This window comes from Lagopus leucura, unplaced genomic scaffold (assembly GCF_019238085.1).
Source record: "Lagopus leucura isolate 7727_CA_CO unplaced genomic scaffold, USGS_WTPT01 Super-Scaffold_739, whole genome shotgun sequence".
Lineage (NCBI taxonomy): Eukaryota > Metazoa > Chordata > Aves > Galliformes > Phasianidae > Lagopus > Lagopus leucura.
The window spans coordinates 14,279,879-14,306,744 of record NW_024962255.1 but is presented as its reverse complement, the minus strand read 5'-3'; the positions used below and the strand labels follow the sequence as shown (position 1 = coordinate 14,306,744).

General features: G+C 43.6%; 2 protein-coding genes and 1 long non-coding RNA gene across 5 annotated transcripts; 1 reads left to right on the top strand and 2 right to left on the bottom strand.

The window, feature by feature from the left end:
• Positions 1–1,811: 1,811 nt before the first annotated feature.
• Positions 1,812–26,029, bottom strand: LOC122175575 (dual specificity protein phosphatase 13-like). 3 transcript variants are annotated; one of them, XM_042863339.1, is made up of 4 exons: positions 26,005–26,029; positions 5,053–5,260; positions 3,707–3,927; positions 1,812–2,187 (listed from the first exon to the last, which is right to left on the bottom strand). In XM_042863339.1, the coding sequence occupies exons 2-4, from the start codon at positions 5,211–5,213 to the stop codon at positions 1,961–1,963; spliced, it is 609 nt and encodes a 202-aa protein (XP_042719273.1). In that variant the 5' UTR covers positions 5,214–5,260; positions 26,005–26,029; the 3' UTR covers positions 1,812–1,960. The 3 variants fall into 3 exon arrangements, with proteins under 3 accessions (XP_042719273.1, XP_042719271.1, XP_042719272.1); XM_042863337.1 differs by lacking the exon at positions 26,005–26,029 and adding an exon at positions 16,112–16,263; XM_042863338.1 differs by lacking the exon at positions 26,005–26,029 and adding an exon at positions 10,193–10,360.
• Positions 12,960–17,843, top strand: LOC122175578. Its single transcript, XR_006177440.1, has 3 exons — positions 12,960–13,433; positions 13,606–13,815; positions 17,343–17,843. It is a non-coding gene; the product is annotated as an uncharacterized LOC122175578 (long non-coding RNA).
• On the bottom strand, positions 23,227–26,207 carry LOC122175576 (dual specificity protein phosphatase 13-like). Its single transcript, XM_042863340.1, has 3 exons — positions 26,005–26,207; positions 25,481–25,698; positions 23,227–24,282 (listed from the first exon to the last, which is right to left on the bottom strand). The coding sequence occupies exons 1-3, from the start codon at positions 26,163–26,165 to the stop codon at positions 24,083–24,085; spliced, it is 579 nt and encodes a 192-aa protein (XP_042719274.1). The 5' UTR covers positions 26,166–26,207; the 3' UTR covers positions 23,227–24,082.
• Positions 26,208–26,866: the final 659 nt, after the last annotated feature.

Here is a 26,866-nt window from a genome sequence, read left to right as displayed (position 1 = left end):
CCTGCAGCACGGCCGCTACTTCGGCCCCGGGTTTTCACCCACCAGTGAAAACCACCCCCTCCGGAACAAAGCGGACGGGCAGGGGCCGGGGCTCGGCGCCCGCCTGCCTGCAGACGGGGGCGGCCGCGTACCGCCCGCTGGCGAGCCACGCTACGCCACGCCGAGGCCGCCACCTGGTGGCTGCGGGGGGCAGCGCGGGCACGGCCGTGTTGTGCTGCGCCGCTGGGGCGTGCGTGCGAACGGGAGCTGGGCCGAGGAGGCTCTTGTTCCTGGGGCGTCCTGATCTGCTTCCATTTTTATGTTATTTTACTTTATTTCATTTTACTTTATTTTACTGCTCGTCCTGCAAATTGAAGCTTTTTATTCCTTTTTTTTTCTTTTTCTTTTTTTTTTTTTCATTCTAAGCTAATTGGTAATGAAGATGTGCATATTGCCTTTGATTTGAGTCTAAAACGGGCTTTTAAGACGACCACGTGCTGTGCTTGTGCTGCCTTGCAGAGCAGCCCTGCAGCCCATGGGCAGGTTTCTTTACTCAGGGAACTAAAGCCCCCTGTACTCACACTGTGAGACAAGGCCTCAGCACCTTGCTCCAAGCTCTTGCTCCCAGTCTACATAGCAGATGTAGATATGGCCAAAGACAATTATAAAAGGTGCTGAGTAGCCCTTGCCCTTCATGGAGACAGGAATCTGCCTTACAAACAGCATTGGGAATGGCAAGGCGTGTTTTTCCTTGTTGCTTTGCTGCTTTTGAGCAGCTGGTTCGCCACAGTGGGCAGCATCCATGCCTCTGCATTCCAGAGTGTGGTAGCAGGAATGCAAACAGCTGCCATCCCCAAGCTGGCTTTGTGCTGCGAGTGTTTGTCCGCTGGGAGCTGAGATCCAGATGTGGCTCTCATAGTTTCCAGGCAGCACTGATCCATCAGATGACAGTAGCTATTGAGTGCTGCTCTGGTGGCCCAGAGACACAGAGATGAAAGTCTGATGTCTGTCAGCACTTCCCTTGCCATTCCTGTCTCCCTTCAGTTTTCACTTGAGTCTTCTCATAAAAGCAAATGCCCCAGAACATGATGTTGCAATTCTAATGGCCTTATTTTTGAGAAAGAAAATCATGAGTTTTGTAATGTTGAACTGCCAGAGAGACTTGGGATCCATTGAGCTTTGTTGTCAAATGCCTTCGTGCTCCCACTCCCACTGCCCATGGGCTATTGGGAGCCTCAGCTGGGAACCCACCTTCCTTTTCAAAAGCACGTCACACAGCATGTCCTGGATGAATTTTCTTAAAGAAGGGGAACAATATTTAAGTGCCCTCTTGAAGAAAGATATTTTCGTCAGGAAAAAAAATCAAACCAATCTGATGAACAAGCAACAGGAAATCGATGTAGACTTGGAGCTGTTTCTGTGAGTGGCTTGTGCTGTATCCCAGCTGCTCTGCCTCTAAGCAGCCCCTTTACCCCCCAGCTCACAGGCTCCACCAATTGTAAAAGCAAGAACTAACCAGAGTCAGATTCAGGTTTCAAAATACAAACCATTTTGGATACAGAGAGCTAAGGGGAAGGGGGGCAGCTGATTCGTAAGAAAACTTCTAAGCATTATTGTAGCATAAATAATACAGCATCTTTCACCTCAAATGGCCTAACACTTCATAAAGTGATATGAGCTTCACTCATTGCTGAAATGCAGCTATTTCTGAAGTGGAATCTGATATCCTTTTTTTTTTTTTTTTAACCAACAGAGAGCAATGTTTTAAGGTGGAGAGGGAAGGATATAATATACAGCCAACAGTAAGTGTAAGCTAAGGTGGCTTTGCAAAATGGGAAGGTCAGGTAAAATGTATTTTTAGTAACAACATACAATCTAGAGCATCTTAAACTTATATCCTTAGTTTGCAAATGCAATTCATTTCAAAGAGATCCAGGAAATTCAAGTCATGTTTTGTCCTCTCTTTTTTCGTGATACTGTTTTACAGTGCTTTGCTAGCAGGTTCTCTGGTTCTTTTCCTCTCTTCGCTTAATTTAATGTCCAGTTCTCGCAGCTGGCTGAGAAACCCTGTGTTTGGGCAGATGTCTCTGTGAGAACCCACCGTTTTCAGAGCGTCCACGAGCGTCATGTTTTCATGGATCATCAAAAAGGCAAGCACTAATGTTGCAGAGCGGCTCACCCCCATGGCACAGTGAACAAAAACTTTACCTGCAAAAGGAAGAGATGCAGCAAGGTGAGCAGGCTAAGGCATTTCTGAAGTGAAAGGAATGCAGGGAGGACAAATACTAACAAGCTGGCAGAACAGCCAGGATGATTGGCGCATACTCATTTATTCTTGAACAGCCTGAGATTGTGCTGTAGATCTCAGGCAAGGTGGTGCTTCATACTGAGCACACGCATCTAGCTTGGGCCTCTCAATAGTTATCAAAGAAAGCGCAGTTAACATAGCTTATCTGAAAATGCAGTTAACATAACTTATCTTGAAGCTCTATTAGCTCTAGAGAGAAGGAACCTAAGCACTGAATTTTGTAAATTGAACATTATGAATGCCCTTCCCTGACAGAAGCTATTGCATGGTGGAGGGTTTTTTTTCATGTAACGTGGAAAGAGTGCTGTGGAAATTGGGTTGGTTGGTTTGAGGTAGGAGACTAAATTTCAAAAACTAGAATATTTTTCAAAAAATTGTTTCCAACTTAAATGAAGACTGCTGTGTAGCTCCAGGATGCTTTTGCAGCTGATGAAGCCCAGATCTCTGGGGATCTGCTGGCCATTATGCTATAGGAGAACTCTCACCATGCAGGACAGTGGGGCAGAAAAACCTAGGCGGGATTCTCTGTTCTGACCCAAGCCTTGTCAGTTCTCAGGTATTTGTTTCCAGATTAAAATAGCTGAAATGTTCTGTTGAAGGAGAAGCTTTCTGTGACAAAACTCATTAGTGTAATTTTCTGTGGAAAAAAGAAATGGTTTTGGCAGAAAACTTTGGCCCAGCCCTGACTGTGATCATTGACAAGTTCCATAAACTCTGTAGGACAGTCTGACTGTAAAAACGGTCTCATAATTTACTGTGTCTCAGCAGCCCAGTGTGAGCTATAACTAGGGATTTAATAAAGCACTTCGAGTCAAAGTAGTAAGATCTCGCAGCCAGTCGGAGTCAGAGCAAACTCTGGAACAAATGGAAATTATGATAACTAGGCCATAATCCAAACTCTGCTGACAAAAATTCAGCAGGCTGCGGGTCAGACTCATAGCTTTTGACTTAGTTCATTAACTTGTGCTGCTTCTCTAGCTTTAATGGACAGCCGGCCCAGGTTCCAGTTGTGAAGCATTTAGGCACATGAAGCGTTTCAGCCAGCACTTGCAAGTGCCAGCAGGGAGTGGGAGAGCAGAGCTGTCATGCCACTCAGACCCAGCATCCCCAGGCTGGAGCCTGTCTGAGATGCAAGGGCAGGCCCTCAGACTGTGCCAGGAGGCAATTCCTGCAGGGTAAAAGCCCTGCAGTGCTATAGTCTTGCCCTCATTCTCCACTCCTGGTGTTGCCCCCTGCACTAAGGCCCAGTCACAGCCTGGTCCCTGCCATGCCTGGAGCAGCCTCCCAGCCTCTCTGCCCTCCTCCATGCCCATGTCCTCAAATGCTATGCTCAGCCTGAGCTTTGCTGCTAGTGCATTGAGAAGCCGTTTAGCTCATGTTGAAACTTCTTCCCAGAGCTTCTCGGTGCCTCCCTCTTACCTCCTGAAGTGTTTAAGGCTTTGCCTATGAAATTGGCAGCATCGTAGAAGAAGATACTTAAATCAAAGGAAGGATCATCAAATGCTTCTATTCCGAAGTACTCTATTTGCAGATCTTTGTAATATTTGGCTCCTGTGTTGATGCTATATGGCCCATCCGCTGCATTAAGGATATGAGTTATGTTGAGGCTTTGAATAGTAGTTATACTCCTAGCAGCCCACCTGTTGGAAGACACGAAGGTACACTGGCATCATGCCTAACGTTCTGCTAAAACATCATCATTTAACGTTAGAGCCTGCTCCCTCTAGAGAAGGATGCAGGGATTGCAGCTTGCTTACAGCGTAGCACATTGTCCTCCAACCTATGCAACCGAAAATGCAACGTGGTGGTATGGGAAGCAACCTGAGCACAAGCTTGCCTGTGAAATGCTGTTAGGTGAACGCGTCTCCCAGCAGTTTACCCCCGGGAACGTAGCTTGCTGCACAGACTGGTCAAGATCTTCCTTCAAATACTTGTGTAACAAGTTCTGCAGCTAACCTCTCACTCATATCGTACATGAGTGGCAAGGGCAAGAATGCATCCAGATGCAGCACCTCATTCCTGGTCAATCATGCTTAGCAGCTGAGTTCTCCTCCTAGCCATAAACTACGACAGAAGCTATTCCATAAAACAATGATCTTTTACAGATGAATTCATAAGGAGGAGGAGGAAGAGTTGGAAGAAAATTGTAGAATCATAGTAATGAAGTATTGCTCTGCCAGCCTCATCTGCATAACCTGCAGTAATCCAAAGAGAAGGAAACAACACCAAATAAAAGCGGTCAAAATTATGAAGGATTAAAATATGAATTATATTTTCAATCTTACTATCTTTGAAAGCAAGTTTGGATTTGGAATGCCAAAACCTGTGCTGCATAACTCGTTTGGGTCCCCCTCCACCAGGCTCCTGACCCTGCCAGCTCTATGTTTGACTCTGAGGGCTACTGTGCTACTGTGATCTCGTCTGCTGCCTGTCAGCAGTTTCCAGGGCAGATAGCGCTTCTCACAGTTGACACTAGTTTAGGATGAGTTCTTTAAAGACTTTTGGCAAGAATACAGATAATTCTTGCTTCGCCAAAATCCGCTGTGGCTCGTGGAATATGGAAAAAAAACCTCAAGCAGACTATAAATTACCCTTTTGTCCATCATACTTTCCATGACATTTAAACACCTCATGTTATCAGTTTTGGAAGCTTGTGTTGTAAAAACATTCCTGCACACCCAATAACTGGTCCCCAGTGGACCAATTCCCTTCCTCCTCCTCCCAGATTCCAATATAATCTTAATAATAGGACCATATGTTCTTACGCATCTCCCAGGTAAATATTTGGCCAGACTTGGTCCACATGGTTATCAGACCCTCCTCTGAACCAAATCAGTCTCTGGAGGTCTGCTAGTGCTGGTGTTTCGTAGGATGCTGGGACGCCTGCGCTGCTGCTTGGAAAGGAGTTGTCTCTGGTGTGAAGCATCTTGCTCCTCTCTTGCACACACTCAGGTTGTATCAGAGACAGCTTTTCTGAAATGAATTAAGAGGAATTATTTCATGCAGAAATAATATTCCCCACAAAGCATTCCTTCTCATTACCCTCCAAGCAGCATTACATTATTATAACTGGTGTGTGAAGTAGGGCCTGCAGGTGTTGCTGAAGGCATCCAGAGAGCAGGACTGACCCTGTGGTACAACTCTACAGGCATGTAATTCATCCCCTGAGAGAGCAGCAGCATAAGACGATATGATTTAATTTCTTGTCAAGTAAGGCTGTTGAAAAAAAAATGTCCTGTGCCACTCCAGCACAGTGCTGACTGACCCTCATAGGTGCAGGTATTGTTGCTGTTACTGCAGTGCTGATGAGTGTAAAATGGGAGAGCTCCAGTATTTTATGCTGGAGAGGTACAGAAGTGTTTGCGCACACTCACTTCTTGTTAGCTGGAACTGCAAGTTTTTGGAAGAACGAGCCATTGGACTGGCTCACAAGGCTTCTAGGGCCAAGGTGGGAATCTTAGGGTGTCTACAGGACATATATTCTCATAGTGTATGTGCATACATAAACAAAGTGCATGTATATGTAATTGTTCTTTCATTTATAAGGATGCATTTGCACAGACGTGCACAAGTGTACAAGCATATATGCATATAAATAGAAACAGCAAATTTGAACCATTTTTTCCTATATCTCAGGTGAATATTCGTCATCTATACTGGTATGCTTGTGTCTTGTCTGCCTCAGCCTCTCTTCTGGGAGCTGTTCCACTTTGTATAAATAATGTGATAACTATTTTGCCTCCAGAGTGAAGCCATCTCTCTCATCTGAAGGAGAGGGCACTTACCTGCAATGTAAAGAAAGAGGAGCATCTGGATTTAGGAAAATTATAAAGCTGAAAGTCCTGGTTTTGTAGCCATGTTAAAAATCCCATCTAGGACTGCTTTGCTCCCTTACAGATCCTGCAGTTGAATACATGGGCCATTTTTGCAACACTGCTCCTTTGTTGATGTTAAAGCCATAGTGTGGGAGCCACCTGAGAACTTATTCAAACTGTGAGATAGGTGTCCTGTGCTTGTTCTGCAAAAGCTTATGTGATGTCAGCTTGCACTGTAATACCTGAATACCTCAATCTAGAGTTTTGGTTTATTTTCTCAGCAATTCTAGGAAGCCCCTGGTAGACCTTTAGAATTCATCTAGTCTGTCCCTTGCCCCACCACAGCATCAGATGGATGTTGCTCCTAAAGCGCTACCAACAACTTTGTCCTAAGCTGGGTGCCTTATTTTAAATAGTGTAGGCTGATGTGGGACACAAGCAAGCATGCTTATAGGAAGATTAGTACAGTGATGCAAGGCATAGTATTGATCACACCACATATATTCCTGTGAATTGCTTCTGCTGCTCCCCTCTTTCTCCTCCTCCCCACTAAGAGAAAGATAACAGAGGTTCTACATCAGGGGACTCAGAATGCCATGGATTAATTTTCAAGGAGGGTGGATGAGTCTCAGTTACTGCAGGTGTTAAAAAGCTGAAGCTGTGCCCGTAAGCAGATGGTTCCTACGTTTTCAGTTGTAGCCCTCATTGCTTTTAACTTCTGTTGTAGTACGTCAGCTTGTTAAGGTAATGGAGACAGAAAAAGAGATGACATTGCCAAGCTTCTTGTTTTCGGCCTGATTTTGCAGTAGTTCTCTTGGCCTGCTAGAGCTGAGACCTTTTGGTAATGGTGGGACTCAGCAAGGGACTCCAGCCACTGCAGCCAGCAAGGTACTTTGCAACAGAGCTCCCTTTCATACAGCAAACCTCTTCCCCTGTAACACATTAGCAAGATTCGCTTCCCATGACTAATTCCAGAGAAGCGAGCTGCTCATGTCAGCGCGCAGCATGGCTCCTCCCAGCCACGCCACTCTCTCCCTGCTGTGCTGGCCTTGAAACTGAATTACTCCATGGGCCCTTCCGGAGAAACTTGGAAATAACTATACCAGGTGATTGGACTAATGAGAAAAGTAGTATGAATTTTTTAATTGAGGACCAGGGACTTAGCTCAGGGTTTCCTCCCTGCCCCCTTCTATTCTCAGATACTGCAAAGTTAGCAAAAGTGCTGCCACAAATCACATTTCTCTGTTTCCCCCTCCGTGTGGCTCAGAGAAGCTCCTCTAGGTGGAAACAGATAGCAGGAAGGCAGGATCCTCTGTGAAAAATCTCTTACAAGGTCACTAACACCTTCTGCATATGTCTCTTTTGGAGCTGCAGCCTGGAAGTACCTAAGGCCATCTCATTATATTCTTTGTTTCTATCTTTCTGGGTTTTGTTTTTTTTTACCCCTATATACTAGAGACACTTGAGACTGGATAAAGCTTCTGGAGGCAATCCAGGCGGATTAACCTCCTTGCTTCATGGGGAGAAGGCAAGGAGGCAAACACTTTGAAACCCTTCTGAAGTTAACCGTCAGTCACCAAGCGTCCAGAGCACCGGCGTGCATCCTGACAGGTCTTGCTGGGCTCTACACCTCAGCTGTGCTTCTTGCAGAGGTTTGTATCTCAGCTAATGTTATCCTGATCTTGAGTACTTCAGTCAGCAAGGGATTTTTCTGTTGTTTGTTTTTTCTTCAGACGCTAGGAAAAAAATTGCCATTTTCTAATGCAGATTTTTTTTCTGGCAAAGGAAAAAATATGCACAGCTTCAAAGTCAAGCTTGACTTGAACTGTCCAAAGCATTTAATAGATTTGTGTTGGACTTGCAGATTTCAGCCTAAGAAAACAAACTTCTGAGGAAAAAAGAAAAAAAAAAAGAAAAAGGAAATCCTCTGATGTTGAGGATTTGATATAGTTCATTTTAGTATCTCAAAAGGAAGAAAAAGGCCATTTCCTTTTTTTCTATTAAAAAAATACTTCTGTTTTGGAATTTGAGTTTATCATTGCATAAAATCCTTCAAAATATAAAAACAAGATGAAGTGGTATGTTTCTGGTTGAGGAAAACACGTTTTGTATAATTAAACACACGCACTAACTAACCAAGCATCTTTCATTGTCACTCCTGCAGCATGGGGAAGGCCTGCTGCCATTTTGCTGTAGTATTATCATGCCTCCTAAGGCCAGAACCGACATACAGAAGCTGAACTATCCTGATTCCCAAGAGGAGCCCATCACAGGGCAGCAGCTGGGCCCCAGGTCCTGTCCTACCACCACAATATCCCCTGCATGTTTCCAGTTGGCAAGGCTCTGCTCTTGGCTCTGGTGACAGCCTGGGGAGTGGCAGGTGTCTTTCGGTGATAGGAGGTGAATGTGGCCTCAGGAACAGCAGGACTGCTGTTTTGGGGTGGACCTATGGTTGCCAAGATAAGGCAAACACTGGGTAACAGTAACATGACTCTGAAAACTCCTGCAGCCAAATGTCCTGAACTCACTGAAACAAAACCCAGCAAATTAGGTGGTTCGCAATACCAAAGCATGACATCAGAATATAATTCACATGAAAAACAAACAAAAATAGGCCTGCTGAAGCATTTTAAACTGCTGTCTATCCTGTTTTTCCATCTCTTTTTTTCTGATTGAGCTACTCTGCAGTCATCTTTTCCCCTCCTTGCTCTTTTCTCACAGGTAGTGCTTCACACTATGGCTCTTTGTCCCCCTGATGGAAAAATCCAGATGGAAAGAAGTGTAGTTCACAGGAAAATGATCGTGTAAGCGAAATTAATCTTTCAGATACTGTAATGTGAAACCCGATCTTCCTTTCTGTTAAGAAGACCCAATCTGTGTCTCTACATTTTGGCCAAAATCTGATGCTAAGAGAACCCTGGAGTCTCTTGAGGTAGAATTGAAAGCCTCGTGTGCAGAAACAGACACATTTAAAAGCAATAGTGGAGTTAAAACAGCCAGATGGGAACCTAGCAGGCAACTGAGAGGGGAACTCTCTGTTTTCCTTGCAAGCCTACAGGGGCTTGTTTGCAGGAATTAGAATCTCTCACCAGCAGTTCACTGCAGCTCTAATACCAAGTGGTATTGAAAATGAGAAGCAGGTTATGGCTGATGGTTTAAATGAGGCACCTATGGGAATTTTGAAATGAGATCCTGGATGTGTCTCGGTATAGAGCGTGCACATGGCAGAGCAATATTGCTTTCTTGGCTGACTGCATCATATATTATGGTCTTTTATTTTGCCCACGCTCAAGCAGCAGGGAACAGCAGAAGTTCATTGCTTCTGCGCACTGCTTAAACCCTGCTCTGCCTCGCCAGAGGCTGTGCCCCTGCCTCACAAAAAGCAGAGGCAGTCCCTTGGCCCCTGCACTGGTACGTGCTCAGTGCAGCACTGTATTTATTCCATTTCCATTATTTTGGAGTGAAGAGAAAAGCAGAATGTACAATTAAGATTATGCTGCCTGATATTTTTTATCTTATTTTACGGGAGTCTTTTTTTTTTTTTAAAAAAAGAGAATTTATGATTTGGAAAAGATGCCAGATGGAGGGCTCTGGAATGTGCAGCCCTCAGTGTAGCCATGGCTCTGCCAGCTGCAGGACCCCTTGCCCCACACTGCAATGCTGCTTGGCTGGCTAGGGAAAGCCCAAGCCTTGGCACTTCTCCACTGCTCTGCCTTGCCCAATACCTCTGTTCATGGCCAACCCTTCTAGTGGAGCATAGCAGCTTCTCTGTAGTGGGCTGCAGGGGATCAGTTTCTGCTTGTGAGGTGCTGGAGGTGGGCAGAGGAACAACCAATCCACATGTGTTTCCAAGGCCATATCATTCCATGGGGGAGAAGCTCGGTGCTGACCTCAGCTCCATCCTGCCTTCCCCAGCCTCCCTTGTGAGAGCTGCATGGCCTGGGCAACGGCACCTGCCCATATCCTAAGGGTATGCAAATGGGTCTGACAGGTGCAGAAATGGGGCATCTTCCCTGCTTGCCGGATGGCAGCTCTGGCATCTGCAGATTCCAGATTCAAAGGAGAAAAAAAGTAATAAATAAAATATTACCTTAGCAGCTGGCATCTTTGAGCTATTCTGTGCACTATCCCCAGCAAGACAGCGCTGCCCTCCACAGGCTCCTACCGAAATTTCCAACTTGGCTGTGGATGTCTGTGAAGCCAGGGATGATGCACTACCCCCTGGCTCTCTTCTGGAACACTGCTGTCCAGGGCACCACTGATAAGGATTAAAAACAAAAAACAGAAACGACCTCCAAACTACTGTTTTTTTTGGCACATCTCGACCTGCCTGATGCTGCTACCAGAATTAAAATAGCTGTAGTTGTAATCCCATTGCTAGCAGCCATTCCTGTGCTGCGTGCTGTGATCAGCAGCTCCCAGCTTGCCATGCCACTAACTGTTTCTAATAGTAGAAACTTCACTCCCATCTTATGTAAGGAGCGGGGCAGAGCGGCTGCGGCTTGTGACGTGCTCAGGCAGAAGCTTCCTGGGGCAGCATGTGCCCGAGGGCAGAGCTCCAGCCAGAGCAGAAGCAGTGACCTTGACATGGGTAAGGGCTCAGTGGCACTGCCAACTCCACACTGAGATGCTGTCGGTATCGTGGGCTGTCGATAGGTGTCAGTTATGGGCTTGATATGTGACCATGTGACACATGTGTTGTCAAACAGGCCGGATTCTGAGAGGGGGAGAAAAAAGCTTTGTAAGCTTTGGGAAAGACTAACAAAGATGTTAATGTACTGCTATTAAAACAGGCTCCTAAGCACCAGCTCCTCTGCAGGCATATGGATTTGTATAACAGTGGATTAAGGATTGTTTTTTTTCTCCTCAATTTACTTCTCAAATGACTTTTGTTTGACTGCTGCTGTCAATACAAAATTGATGGTGCTGTCAAGCTCTCAAGATTTCAGAATATCTGAAGGCACGTGTCAATGATTTTTCATATTTCTCGATCGTTTGGCAGAGGTATCTGCAGCTGCCTGTCTCTCCTTGCACAGTTCCTGTAAGCAGTGAAGTGCTCTCCCTTGCTTGAAAGAGTACATATGAAAAAGACACCTTTTGATAAAGTTGACAAAGCTGTACAAAATCTTTGCAGTTTCTTTGCAGTAGAATCAAGAGCAGAAAGAATTCATAATCCACAGTGGAAGATCTATTTTGGCACTTAATTTTTTTTTTCAGGGAAATTGTAGAGCTCTCAAAGGATGCTCTCAGCTTTGTTGGTATGAAGTAGAGCAATTTTTCTTCAGGTTTTAAATGGCTGGTTTTTGATCAGTTGATGCACCACAGGCCTGCCCCATGCCCAAGGCACAGTGTTGATACCCCAGAGCCTCACAGCATCGGGCAGGACATGAACAAGGGCAATTGTGCACTAGAACTTCTGAGGAGAGCTTTTTCCACCTCTCACTCATCAGGCTTTATACCGTTGTTTTTGTGAAGCTTGCTGAGGTTTTACATGGGCTGCAGGCTGATGCCTGAGCTGGTAGGGTGGGAGGGAGGCTGAGCTCCCAGCAAAGCACAGCCCGATGGATGCCCAGGGATGAGCTAAGAGCCTTTGCTGGGGGCTGTGCCTGCTAGAGGCTGTTTGGAACAGATACATGGGAGATAGGCTGCACATTTCAGTCCATTTTCCCAAAGGAAGCCTCCTGCTAACTGTGCCTCCAGCACAACCCTGGGAAGGCTCTCCTCTGCCTGAGAAACTCTCAGTGAGCAGGAATATATTAGGGATTGTGAGATTCTCAGGCACTGGGAGCCATTCATGCACCATAAATAGCATTACCATTCTTTTTTTGCAGTGCCTGGCATCCCAGGCAGTCATTTTTGCAGGTGCCTTTAGCAGCTTTTCTTATGGTCTCTTGGCAGGCTGGAATTTTGTGTACAGTTTTTCTTACTATCTCTAAATCATTTATTTCAAGGTAAAATACTGTTGTTTTTGTTGTTGTTGTTTTGGACTTCTTTTTCTTCCTTTTTTATTTATCATACATTACTGTCATATTTTTAGTAAAACTATGTGGGAAGAGCTCTTGCAGAAGAGTGAGGATCGAGACTAAGCCATTCATAGAGAATCTCTGTGATTGCAGGAAAAGAAAAGAAAAAAAAAAAAGAAAAGAAAATAACCCAACAAAAACCTCCAAAACCTCAAAAAGAACAAGAAAATTAAATTAAGCTCATACCCATTTTTAGCAAGAACTTGAAAGTGATTGGTTTTAAAATTAAAAAAAATCATGTAACATGTTTTGACATGATATGTGATGTTTCCATTGGGAGACTAGAAATACGTAATTGTAGAAGGAAAATCTTTACATGCCTATCAGAAAAGGAAATAAGGATATCTTGTGTCATGGAACTACAAAGCAGACATTTTGTTCTGGGATAACCAACGGAGCACTGCTATTCCATCAGCTGGAAGAGTTGGGCAGGCTTTCAGTACACAAGACTGCTCTGACTTGCGTGCCACCTTTACTGACAGCCCTTGCCTCAGAGCAACTCAGCAGTGGGGCCAGCAATGAAACACCGTAGTTTTTCCATTTTGCCAGAAGATGGCAGAAGAAAGCAACCTTGCGTGTTTTAAAAATAGTGCACTTGTGGCTGGCTGTTAGAACTCATAGTGACAGAGAAGAAATTGCTGTGGCTGGATGGGAGAAAAATGTGAAGGGTACTCGATGAATTAAATTGCTATTGACCAGGGCAGATTCATCAACTAATCTACACTGTATCCTTTCCTACGCAGATTTTCTGTGTAGGAAAAGCTTGTAACTGTGCTTATTCTTCCTATGCACAATGCAATTCGGCCTGGGTTTGCTCCAGTGCCAAAATTTTTTGTAACAAACCAGGCTCCATTGGTGTCCAGCACATAATGCTATCAGCCTGAGTGAAAATCAGGCTGATTTGTTCTGTCTTTTATTTTCTCTTCCCAGACTAATTTATCTTTCCTTTCCCAGTTCCTCCACTCGTGCTAGTAGAAGAATCCAAGCAGTGCAAGCACCCTCACCTTGCTGCTGGAAGAGGGGCAGTCACTGGATGCCTGTGCATCCTGGCTGCAACATGGGCTGCTGGGCATCACAGTGGACTAGCAACAGTGGTCAGCTCAGACACCTCTCTCTTCTCCAGGAGAAACCGACCCATCAGCCACATGGCTGACACAGAACTTTCAACTGATGTGATGATGAGGAAAAGCAACTGATGATGCAGATGCCTATTAGCTGGACAGCAACACCACTTTCTCACGAGATGATGCTCAGACAGACCTCAGTGCATTCTACTCTTGGGATTCTGGTCCTGCTTGGCTTTTTAAGGTAGTGTTCTTCATATTATTCTATTAGTCAAAAAGACTTTGGTCTTAGTATGGTTCTGTGGTTAGCAGCAGAATAACCTTAATCTTGTGAGAAAAACAAGTGATGGCAACTGGCACTGCTGGTGACACCATAAGCACACTGTCAGCTTACAAGGATTTCTATTGCCTTTCAGCTGCCCACCCAGGGGTACTGGATACCCCCTGCTATTTGGAAGTGAATTAAGCCTTCCTGAAAGTGAGTAAGTTTAATAGATTGTGAGATGCCTTTGAAGCTGCCTCATCCAGAACACCCTGCATCCCAGGTCCTTTTGCTGTACTTTCACCAACTGATCATTTTTGCCAAAGCATCTCAAGGATATGCTAAATCCTGTTCTGGAATTGAGGTGAGCAAGCACAAACCCTTTACATGTTGAAGTTTTAGTAGGCAAGTATGTATTTGCGGAAACAACATTCTATAGGTATCTCTGTGCTTGAAAAGAAAACCCTCTCTGACCTTTTAGGATTGAAGACTTTATATTAAATGCTAATTTGTATTTTTGGGGTTTTTTTTGGCTTTTTTTTTTTTTTTTTGTCTTTTCCTTCCTTCCTTCCTTCCTTCCTGCCTTCCTGCCTTCCTCCTTTCCTCCCTTCCTTCCTCTTTCTCTTTTTCCCTTTCTCTCTTTCTCTTTTTTTTGAGTGAAGATAACATTGAGAAACAATTCAGTACAGATAGTGCATCCCTAAAACAAAAGCAAATTCAGGGCTGTCAAGGAATTTGAAAGCCCTGGGTTAAAGGATTTTGCAAAGATTTCTGCTGAGTAAGGGCTATACACCTGAGAGGGAAAAAGCACTCAAACAAATGAGCTCAGAAGGTCAGAAGCTCTTGCAGAACCAAGACAGACATGATTGTGGTGCTGGATTGCTGCTCCTCCCCTGTCCATTGCTTGATCATTGCCACAGGTAAGAACTGTGATGCCTGGAGTGCTACATCATCACCCAAAAGGTCAAATCTGGCCTGAAATGCTCACCTGGGTCCTTTTCCCTTTTTGTGGCACCATCAGATGGAGGAAGGTTACTAGTGGCTTGCTGACTGTTGGAACTCAAAAGTTAGCTGCAGAGATGACATGCCTTCTTATTAGAGCTTACTAAATGTCTGCCTCACTTTCTACATCCATAGTGACAGCAGACTGCAGGAGGGTCTGCTATTCATGACTCCAGTTTGCTGTGTCATCCTAAGGTTCTAAATGACTGTAATTACCACATAACTCCATCTCATCCCTTTGTTAGCTTAAGCATCCAGTTGGTGAACAGAAAACTGGTTGATGGCCAGTTAAATATTCCATCTGACTCTGCTAGTAGAGGTGTTGGCGCAGTGGCACGGCTCTCTTTGCACACACCCAGGCTGCCGTCTGGCCGGTGACAGTTCCTCATCACAGGATACTGTGCCTTGACTTCACAGCTCCTCTGCATGGCTACACACTTTCTCAGCATGCCCTAATAGCAGCAGCCTTCCCTGTTTGCAGAGATCTGAAAGCATGCCATCTTTTGGCACAGAGATGCAGCCTGCTACCCCCAGAGGATATAAAGATAAAATCCTGGCTGAAAAGTAAATTCTGAGAAGAGAGCTAAGGTTATGGCTTTTTAAATATTTATCTTCAGTCTGTATTTGATGCCTGGCTAATGAAGTGACTGGGCTTTTACAGAAACCTACGAGAGGTTAAGCAACTTGGAGGAAAGCAGTGGTTTTCCTGAGCTGCAAGACAGAGTGTATGCAGAGCCACTCACGGCCTTTGTGGCCAAGAATTTCATGTGATGTCTCCTGCAGAAACCTTCAAATCTGAGCTTTATGTATGGCCAGTACGGTTGTGCTCCTTTCTTTTTCTAAAAATAATGGATTTCCATCCTTACTCTTTGGATTTACTTTGCTTCACTCACCATTTTCCCGAGTTTAGCAAAGAAGCTGTCTGTGGAAACAATAGATGAACAAAAAATTATCAACGACTTTTTTTATGTGGGGGAAATATTTTTCGAAGGCAGAAAGAGGGAATATATCAGGCTATGCATCGAAGCACTATTTATGCCCTTGAAAACCTTTCCCATAGAGTGCTTAATTGGTCTGTGAAAAGTCATTGCCAGAGGAGGTAATTGACCATTTTTTATAGAAGGATCAGTAACAAAAACATTCAGAGCTATTGTTCTAGAAATTAAAAATATATAAATTAAGAATTATGCAAAAAATATGTTTTGGGGCATAAGCCAGCCTCTCCTGAAACTATGCAAATTCATTTGGTGAAAACAACAGCAGACACAGTGAAATGAGTTGTATACGAAGAACTGAGATCTCAAATGTGATATTATGCAGAAGGTAAAGAGGCTGTACTAGATAAGTAACAGTTCAATGTGTTATCAAGGGTGCACTTCGATTTTGATGAATGTTAAAAGAACCTTTAGCCTTGAAAATAAAGAGGATAATTTCTCTCTAGGCAATGGCTGCTCATGAAAGTCATAAAATAGGAGCATTGGAGCCCTAATTTTATAGTGCTTTTTAAATGATTTTCAAATAGTCCAGCTGCTTTGTGCCATAATATCACGAGGCAGAGATATTTACGCCAGCGATAACAAGCATGCATCAGCCTGCCCGAGCTGCTCTCCACAGGCAGCCAGCATTAAGCGAAACACATATGGAAAACTGATACTTGCCAATGCGGATTGATCACAACGGCACCGTGGCTGGAGTGATCCTGGAAGCTGCTTTTTGCACCAAACAACTCAACTGCTTTTCTTGTTTGCGTCTTGCCCGTGGAGCACAGGATGTATGCCGCCAGTGATTCTGCTTCTATTTTGACACTTGAGCACCTGCCAGTTACACACACCTCCTAGGCCATACAGTCCCCAGTCGACTGTTTGGAAATAGGAGGGCTAATTCAGCCCTGGGTTACACCCCTGCTTTTTTTGCGGGAGTTTCTTCAAGATTTGATTTGCCCCCACCACAGATGTTCCCAACTTGCACAGAAATACACACATGCTGCAAATGAGCTCAGAACAAATGCTGCATAGCTCTGCTGAGATGCTGGAGTTGCCACCTTGCCAATTTGGGTATTCATTTCAGAAATCTGATTAGCATTTTATCTTTGCAGTTCCCATTCCTTTGCAAAACATTGACAGTAGACAGATGCTCTGGGCAAGCAGAGTAGGGCTGAAAGAGTGGGTTGTTTATGAAATATCCCTGTAAAATTAAATAATTCTTTATTTGTTTACTAGCACTGAAGACACAGCACTATTTGTGTTAAGAGAATGTAGGTGGTGATGGGAGATCCTGAGCATGAAAAGAAAGCTTTATTTTATTTATGGCAACATGCTTCTGTAAGTCTAAAGTCTGTGAGGCTAGGATAGAGCTGGGTAGAGAACATGGTGGCAAGTAGGTGCCTCTGGGAGGCCTCTGGGAGCTGAACATCAGTTGTCTGCAGAGTGGCAAGCCTCTCTTCCCCAGTGTGTCTAACTTCTGGCCCCCAGTCTGTGTAACTTCTTGTACATGTTGGAATTCCACATTTGTTTCTCTTTTTCTTTGCTGATCCCAATGTAGCAAAGCACATTACCATCTTTTTAAGCCCAGTGCTATTTAAACATTGAGCAACTTTCTCCTGAAGTCGAGTCTTCTGACTTTTCATGAATGGAGTGGCCAATGAAATGGGAACGTATTTGAGCACAGTTTTTCTTTCATTTAACCAAATTGGTAAGGAGTAACTGCAAAACCCCACTGTCCCCTAAAAGATGGGAAACAGGTTTGTTAGCAGAGCTTTATGTCACATTCCTTTGATCTTTATCTCATATTTAGATTGTCCAACATTACCTCCCATCACTTTGATCCTATATTTCATAAGAATTTACATAGGCGTATACTGTATCTCTGTTCAGTATCTAAATCTTGCAGCTGTTTCGGGAACCCTCAGCTTGATGAATTGCTCAGTAATGGAAAACTCTTTGAATAGCATTGCCTTGAGGAAAATGACAGAAGTTAAGCCAGCCCAAGGGGAGCAGATCTGCTTTTTCCAAGAACACAAGGAAGCAAGATTTTCCTGCAGAATAGGAATGAATGTATGTTGTGCTGCTCCTGGCTGCATTGTATAGTGCCAATTGCATTAGTTGGTACTTCTGCCTCACTTGCATCTCATCTTTCCAAGATCCAATTTATGGTAGCTGAGATAAAGTATCCTTCAGGATATTACATTCATCCATTTCATAAAGCAAGAACCACTTTTTGATATAAGAGATGTGAGTCCAGAAAAAGAGAGGAAACATATGGCACTAGGCTTTGTAAATGGCCAACTGGCATGTCTATTATGGCTGTTTGCAGCTTTTGGCTCCTTTTCAAACCAGAAAGTAACATTATATATGCTGTGCATTCTTACATACCAATTAAAAAAAACAAACAAAAAACCCACAACCTTTAGAAAAATATATATATATATATTTATATATTTAAATCTGCGTTTTTCAACTGAAATCTCAGTGCCTTTCTTCCCATTCACTAAAATACAGCATCATTCCCATTTATAGTTGCTTTTTTTCTCTCGTTTCAGAAGACACCCTCTGGTGATTACAGTAGCCCATGTGTCATCTTTGCCATTGATTTGGGCACAGTTATAGTTACGTGCATTACTTCCTATCTTTCAGGACACTGCTGTGCTCTCTCCTGCCATGGAGACAATATCTGTAAGTAGGTAGTCAGACTTATCCAAATGGTTCAGTGAAGTTTAGTTAATGCTTCTGAAGTAATCTGTGATCGCTTAATGAAATTGCTGTGTTGGAGCAATGGTTAACCAGGGGAGGAACTAACCATTAGGCCTTGTGAATGTACTCTGAGGTTGTACAGAAATGCATACCAAGGTGAAAGTCCTCTGCAGGTATTCCATAACGATGACTTTCCTAGCCACAGAACATTCAGTCCCCTTTGCTTCCCCGTGCAATGTGTAGTAGTCGGTGACATCAAGCCTCCTCTGGCCTTCCTTGTTATGGACTACAAAGCTGTGGAGAATCGTGTATGAAGGCTCATGACAGAAGGCAACTCAGTGTTTCTTATTACCTCATAATGTTACTGTTTGCAGACCCCAGCATCTACATTTTGAGACTCGTGTAAGAAACAGTAAAGTAATGAAAGAAAGGTAAAAGGTTGTGATTTCTGCAGAAAATGTACACTTTCCTGTCTGGAACTTCTTGTAAATTTACAGGTATACAGGCTCCATTTGACTACAGTCAGCGGCCCAAACACCTTGCAAAAATTCAGTCCACAGGGTAGCTCAGGTCGTCCTACAGCTGGTCTTGAGGTGTGATTGTTGCTCAGGTTTTAGCAACCATTTTGCCTCAGGGTGCAACTGTGTGGTGTTCCTTTGCTGGCGAAGTATTAGTCTTGCTAATCTGATTAAGCTTCAGCTGATAAAGCTGCCTGCTTAAAATTCAGTGTGAAGCTGAATTTCTGCAGGATGTTTTACATCTTGGGCCCAGAGTTATTTATTGCGTATCATTTTTAAAAATGTTTCACCTTTCAACTTGAAGGGACTTGGCCCGGTGTGCCAGCAATGGCTAACAGACAGATACATACTTAATAATCAATTTATTAACCACTTCAAAGTCCTCCAGGATAAAAGACACCGTGCAAAGTCTGCCATTCCTACTTTATTATTTATTTATTTCTTATAGTGAAGAGTACATAATGTGTTATAGTGCACGGTGTACGATGAATTATATTTAACTCATTTAAAGAGGCTGACTATCATATATCTGATAAAACCATCAGGAAAAGTATGCCTTAAGGAATACAGCTTTAATTCTAGACTGATATTTAATCCAGCTCCTGAGAAACTGCACATAGCTGGTTCCACAGAAATGAGCAGTGGCAGCTTGTGGTACTGCTTTTGGGTTTTTTGGTATGAGCTGTGGCACAGTGATGGCAGTACAGAAACAATCCCTGCTTGTTGACTTTGCTTAGCACTGGGTTGTGCTCTAATTCCAAATCCTCTCTCTTCCACACTTCCAGAAGATGCCATGAAACCTAACTCTGAAATGTTGTTAATCTTAAATGTTGTTGATCTTACTGATGTTAGAATAAAGAAGCTGGCAGAATAAAGAAAACTCCATTGATAGTGTGAACAAATAGCAGTTTTGCTGATTGTAGGCTTTGATTCTTTGTAACTTTCCTGTTGTAGATGAACTGTTGCATTAGCAAACCTCTATGTTTTTACTCCTGTTAGCTGAAAGTTCAGCTCTTACTTACTACATGTACACACTGTTGTTATCTATACATTTCTTCCCACCATTCATCATTTTATTTTTTAAAATTTTTAGTCTTTGAGGTCTATGTGTTACACATTGCAGCACTTAGGAAATCTTTTTTTAATCTATAATTTTTAATTTATGGAAATTATTAAAGAGAATTTTATTCTCTTTTAATTCATTGTAATGTGTTTTGTTTTTCCTTTAATGAGCAGTCCCTTTGCTTTCTTCTATGCTTAGGCTATTTTAAGGCAACTAAGCTTAACAGCGCTAACTAAATAGTTGGACAGCATGTGTTAATGAGAGCTGCATTTCCTAGCCCTTCAGCCTCAAATAGCACTTACATACAGCCTGTGTAGAGCTCAGGCTGCTCTTCACCCACGTGCTTTGATTCCACCTTGCAGTTTTTGGACTGCAGGAACGCTGGACTCGCTGCATTCCTGGCTGCCTGTCTGACCATCCCCAGGCAGTGGCCCATCGGTAGCCACACATGGGGTGCTGTTGCTGGAGCATTCTCTTCACTTGATGGTCCCCAACAGGTGGCTGTCCCTAAAAGTGACATGCACTTTGACAGGTCCCCCAGCGGGCTGAGTGCTGCCTCCCCTGTGAATGGGAGCACCCACAGAAATAAAAGTTCTGCTTTAAGTCAAAGTTTTACCAAAAAATAACCACCCCCACAACTTCCCACAGAAGCAGTATTGCTGTGCTTGCCAGCACAGAGTTCTCCCCACAGAAGAAATGTTGGTCAGTGCAGTGGAGACACAGTCTCCAGTGTCTCATGTGATCCAGTTCTAATAATAAACTATTGGGAAATGGGATGGCTCCTGTTAGAGGTGAGTTCAAAATAAAGGCCATGAGAGCAGCAGCTGTCATGGGCCTCCACACAGACCCATTGAATTCACTGTCCTTGTGTCTGCCTGTGGCTGTAAGCTGATGCAGACAGAAAATGAGGCTGCACAAGTGTGAGATACACCACTTTCTAATGCTCTCCCAGCCTCCAGCTCATGAACTTCCAGGTCTCATTGGAGTTTCTGTGTATTTCGTAACCCTGAGCAAATTTCTGCTCCACAATTTTTCCCATTAGTCCTCTAATGTTTGTAAACTTCTACCTCCTGCAGCATCCTGGGTAACCTTGCTGTGGATTTTGTCAAGTGCATTCTTTAGAAAAATACTAAATATATGACCATATTGAGGAAAGGCCAGCCTTGGCAGGAAGGCCTGTGTGCCTGTTTGTCTAAGAGGATGAAACACTGACAGTACCTGTGGGATCTTGGGTAAGGAGATCCCTATGGGTGAGCCTGCATGCTCAGGTTAGTTCAGCAGGCACTGAGCTTGCATTCAGGAATCTAAACATCTTCCAGACTGGGGCCCTCCCTCAATGAGGAGCACCTTTCAGCACCTTCAGTTTTCCTCATCGTACATCCCCTGTTGACATGTGCATATTCCAAACAAAGTGCTGCTGGCGAGGCAGTATTTTTCATTTGTTTGCGATCCTCAGCATAACTCTCCAAACCAAAATTCAAAATGGAATTTTTTTCTGCTGACAGTAGAAAAGGGGAAGTACTAATGTCACGTCCCATCACTATGGACAGAGTAAGGGACCAGGGAGAAGGTCTCTTTTCTTCCTATCAAGCCACAGCAGATAGTGTTTTCTGTTTCAAGAGGTTACAGGACTAATTTTACTACTTTTGTGTATGTTGATGGGAATCCTTTTCCCTGCGTGGAGCAGGAGCCAACGGTGCACAGAATATAAAGGAGCAATGCAGGCAGACAGGAAATATAGGCAACACTACCTTCGCAGATTTAAAACACTTCTGTGACTTGTCAGTGCCCTTGAAAAAGAGTTCCTAAGCAATTTATTCCATCCACTGGGGTATGCCAGTCCTGCTGTACAAAATCACTGCCATATCATTAGTGGCATGGATGCCATACTGGCTTGGCTCCACTCAACACTACTCTGCTCCTTGTGAAACAATGCCCTCATAGGATGAACAGCACGTAAGAGAGCAGGTACTAATCTACAACGGGAGCAGCTTTCACAGCTGTGGCTTTGTGGGACAGATGTTCAGGGGCACACAAAGCATTATCCTGATGGGAGGTTCCATCAATCTTTCTCATACGTGTCTAATTTTGCCCAGCCTAAAGCCATTAAGATGCTTTATTTCACTCACGTGAATTTCAGACTTTTCAGTGCCATGTTTTCAAAAGGCTTCCAGACTGAAATCTACTGTAATGTGAATGAATGAAGTATAAATTATATTGAAATGTTAACTCATGTAAATCCTATCTCTAATGGAGAACTTCAAAGCAAACCCAGCTCCTCCTCCACTGCTCTGCTGCTTTGTGAGGTATAAAGATTATGTTAGCACTGGTGGGGTTTAAATGCAATTTTCTATTTGATCATTTTTTGCATTACAAAGTTTTCTCTTTCTCTTGCCAGTGGAACTCCTTGGCAAGACTTAGGAAAATCTGAATAGACAGTTGAATAAACTTCTGAAAGGATCTTCATGCTTATGTTGCATTCCCATAACCACTAGGCAGAATAGGATATCTGCATTCCCATAACCACTAAGCAGAATCAGCATCCATATCTCTTCAAGAGCCTCTTCAAGAATTCAGGGTAATAGGGATCTGGGAAGGAAGAATTACAATCCACAAGTCACCATTACTTATGCCTTCTAATAATCTTTGCAAGCCTCCTCCAGCAGAAGGGAAATAATGAGACCTGATGCTTCAAATGCAAACAAGCATGCAAAAATGTATTTACTCAATCTGGTAGAGAAAGTTCATAAGGGCAGCTAATCAATAAATCAAACTAGTAGCAAAGGGCAAAAACAGATTTGATTATTGCTTCACGGTTCACCACAAGGTAACAAGGTAATTTTCAGGTAGAATGGTAGCATGAATTGCAAATGCTGTTCCTGTATTAAAAATCAAGTTGCTTAAGTAACTAATTAACTGGTGATAGGAAAAGTGATAGCCTCAAAACAGCTTAAAACTAACTTGTATCAATTAAGTGTAGCTATTGACTTAAGCTAACTCGGTTCCCTGCTGAATTTAGAAAACAGTAATACAAGATGAATTTAAATCAAATAAAGAGTGTTTAGGCAGGAGGGGATTTGACTGTCTGGGCTTTAGGCTTATTTTCAGTTGAAGTTTTGAAATTTGGAATGTAGACAAGACACTGTAGTAAGCAGTCAGCACCCTTATTCAGAGGTGGATGGAAAGTAACACTTGGACTTCCTGAGTCTTTGATGCTTTTTTCCTTCCAAGTTCTGGACTAATCCTTTGAGAAGGAATAGGTCAGACCAGCTTATGTTTCAGCTTAAACTTGGGAAGCTGTAAGGAACTGAGTACAGGCAATGGGGTGCAATGTCTTTGCTCAGGTTCAAGTTGCTGGGGCACGGGTGCAGTCACTGAGCGTGGGGCTCAGCAGCCTGCTTGCAGATTGAGGGGTAAAGCAGCAGAGGGATGCTGCAAAGTAGGTGCTTTATTAGCTTAAAGCCTTACCAGCTTCTTTCATGGATTTGACATCCCAAAGGCCCTTAAAGCAATCTACATTTATTGTGGGCAAGAGCTTGCAAACACAGGAAAACATATGCCTGTAGCTCCCTGGTAATGATGAATGCCTAGGTTTCCTACCTGATTAAAACAGAGATGATTCAAAGCCACTTACACAGAACTAATGAGTTTATGCTTACAAAGTATCTTAAAAATCTGTCTTCTTTTTCAATATCCTCAATATACAACATCATATATAGTGCCTTGCTGTCAACATATTTACATAAGAAAAACTTGTGGGTTTGCTGACCCTGAGACCACATAGAGAGCTGCGCAGAAGTTTATTCCACTGATATGTCACAGTTCTCTGTGGCAGCATAATATTTAAGAGATCCATAAAAGACAAAGGTGTATGCAGCAGAGCACAAGGGCCTAAGAAATTGTCCTTATCACATCACCAGGCCTGCAATGCAACAAGCTTTTCTCATGAAAACTGTAACCAAACTGAAGAAGATGGTGTTGTTACACTCCTGAGAAAAGGGGACTCAAACATACAGTATTGCTAGATGCAATTATTGAACTTGCCTCTGGCATTAGCACAGATCAAGAACAACTTCAGTCCATCTTCACAGCTCCAGTGGAGCCCTCTGGTATGATCACACTGTGCACAACAGTTCTGTAGCAGGTAGTGTTTAGGGGCTGATTCTGGCAGTGCTCGTCTTGGAGGAAGTCAGCTGCCAGAATGTACCCACTGACAGTTCTGTTGGGTTTTGTTTGTTGTTTTACTTTGATGCATAGCTTTCTTCATTTTTTTTAATATGTACTGATCCTGGGAAGTAGTGTGTGCACAGTGGTTCTCAAAGCTGAAACTCAGAAAAGCATATGTAAAGGTTTGCCCTTTCAGCAGCCCTTCTTCTGCCGTAGCTGAATGTCCAAATTTCGCAGGTGTTTCAGAAAGCCACGATTGGGTGAAATCCATCGATGCTCCTTCACTGTTTTGATGGCTTCAATCAATGGCAGGTGGTGATTTATCATGAGATATGCTAGGACTAGAGATGCTGACCTGCTTACTCCAACTGCGCAATGTACCAAAATTTTAGCTAGTTTAAAAAAAAAAAAAGAAGAAAGGCAAATTATAACCATAAAAGAGGAGCAGTATGGTGGATGAAGTTTTAAACTAAAAGAGAAGGCAACTCTGTCCTTTCTTCTCCAGTTTGGTCACGATTACACAGCAAACAATTTATTTTTTACCCTTCCAATAGATATGAATGATAAAATAGAATCATAAAATCATAGAATCATTAAGGTTGGGTAAGACCACTAAGATCACCTAGTCCAAAAAGAGATTAACTGCTAACTGTTAAGTCTAATTTGCAGTTGTTCTATTCACTTGTATGAGCAGTGTTATGAGGTTACAATCTGATTTCAGAAACACTGGTTAGTTAAAAACCAAAGCAATGATGTTGCTCTACTGTGAGCAAGAGGAAAACCAGACCCAGTGCTTTCAGAAAGGCTCACTTAGGTGAAGAGGAATGCTGCAACCTGGCCTGAAAGGATGGCACTGACACATCAGCCACCAAGAAAGATGACTGGCCTAGCATCATTAAGTAATAAGTCGATTTGTCGTGGCTGTATTTCTCTTTGTGAGAAAGAACTCCATCAGTGCCAGTTTACTCATGCTAAGGAACGGTCTTTTATGTAATACATGCATATTAGTGATTTATAGCACCAGTGCCAAGACGCTCAGTCTCCTCTGCAACACACTGTAAATTCCCCTGGGTAAAGGTGAATCTCCTCCCTGGGAGCACAGCCCTGCAGGCCTTGTTCTCACAGGAAGATCGTTCACAGTGTGTGGGCCTCTTCACGTGGGTGGTGGCTGAAGAAATCAGGATTGTCATCTTCCTATTCATTTATTATGACAAATACAGTTGCCACGAGAGGGTGTCAAAAGACTAGACCAGATAAGACTGCTTCCATATCAGATACATGTTTTATTCTTTTCTGTGAACAGGTCTTTCCCTCCTGATATTTCTTTCTTCTTTCTAACTCCTTTCCTCTCTACTCTGTCTCTCTCAGCCACTGTTCATCCTTCTCTCACATCAACTTTTCACTCTTTCTTGCTATTTTGGAGCCAAGCTGCAGCTATCCACCTGCACAGCACAGCTTCCCCTTTACCTTTACCATGCAGGTACAGGCAGTAGGCTACGTACTGACCTGTGCACCAGTGAACTTGTGGGCCTGACTGGTTATGAAAGGCTGCCAACACACATACAAATGTGAACAATGATCATTCTATACCTCCTGGTGTGTTCAGGGCTTTGTGGATAAATTCTGCCGCCGAGAAAAAGAACTGGCTTATGTCAAAGCTGGGGAGGTCATGTGCTGGCACACCATAATAATCAATGGTAGCTCCATAGAAGTCCTGGCCTCCGTGGCTGTACGCTGTGCCGTGGGCAGCATTTAAAACGTGGGTAACACCCATCTTCCACAAAACAAATCTGTTGTGAGCTGTTACTCTAAGAGGAAGACCAACATAAACAAATTAAGATTGGTACAGAGATACTCACAGGGCAGGAACAGCACAGTGATTGCATCTCTTACTCAACATAAACCAGTGCACAGTTTCCAAGGAATAAATGAGAACCAAGTATCAAATCAGTCATAAAATTATCTCAGAAACTGCAGTCTGCACTGTAAATGACATCAATCAGCAAAACTATGAGCTGCCTACTGCCACATCAATAAGGGGCACTAATATGCTGGAGAAGCATAATGTAAAGCAATGGCATTAAAGCTCAGTCATTCTGTGCAACTGTACTTACAGGTCTCCCAAGAAGAGATTAGGCCACACTTCATCAACGTGGTTACAAGAAGGCCGCCCAGTGTTCAGGAGCTGCTCCAGCTCCTTAAGTGAGGGGACGTCCTCCATGCATGTCCCAGGCCCTGGAGAGCCCAAGGGACCCAATGCTTCCTCCCCAGACATATGAGAGATGGGGAAATGACCTGCTCCCAGCAGCTAGAGGCAGCGTGCTGGGCACTGGAGTGTCGCCAGCAGCCACAGCAGTCACAAGGTGGCTGGGAGATGGGCTGGAGCAGGTGCTGACAGCAGCTCCCGCCACTGCCCCCATACTGTAACATCCTCGAGCCTCCTCCCTAGGGCTGGCTGTCATGCTGGACCTAATTGTGCCTTGCTGGTTTCAGTCTGCTCCCTGCAGTTCGTCTCCCTAGATCTTCAGCCCCCAGCCCATAGGATGTCATGATGGCCCTTAGTGATGTCCCTAATGCAGCAGTGGCAGCCAGTGAGGCCTGACTGTTCATTATACAGCCATAGAAGTCCTGATAAAGGAAAAATGGGAACTTGTCTGATGCAAGATGCAGGGCAAGTATCTAACAGTAAGTCAGAGGTACTTAAAAGTATAACTGCTAAAGGGCTAGGACTGCACCATCAGGTTCTACCTATACAATCACCAGGAGACTAAAATAGATTATGAGGTCTTGCCTATGATCAATAACCAAGAGAAGTTTATTTCTTGAATCTACTGTTTGTCTTTTTCTTCCATCAAGTAAAAGAACATGAACCTAGCTGTATGTTACACGTCTATTCTACTGCAGTTACTGCTTCCTCCAGTGTCTTACTACAATACATTTGCTCTCTTCCACTGTTGAAGAAGTTTTGGTGAGATT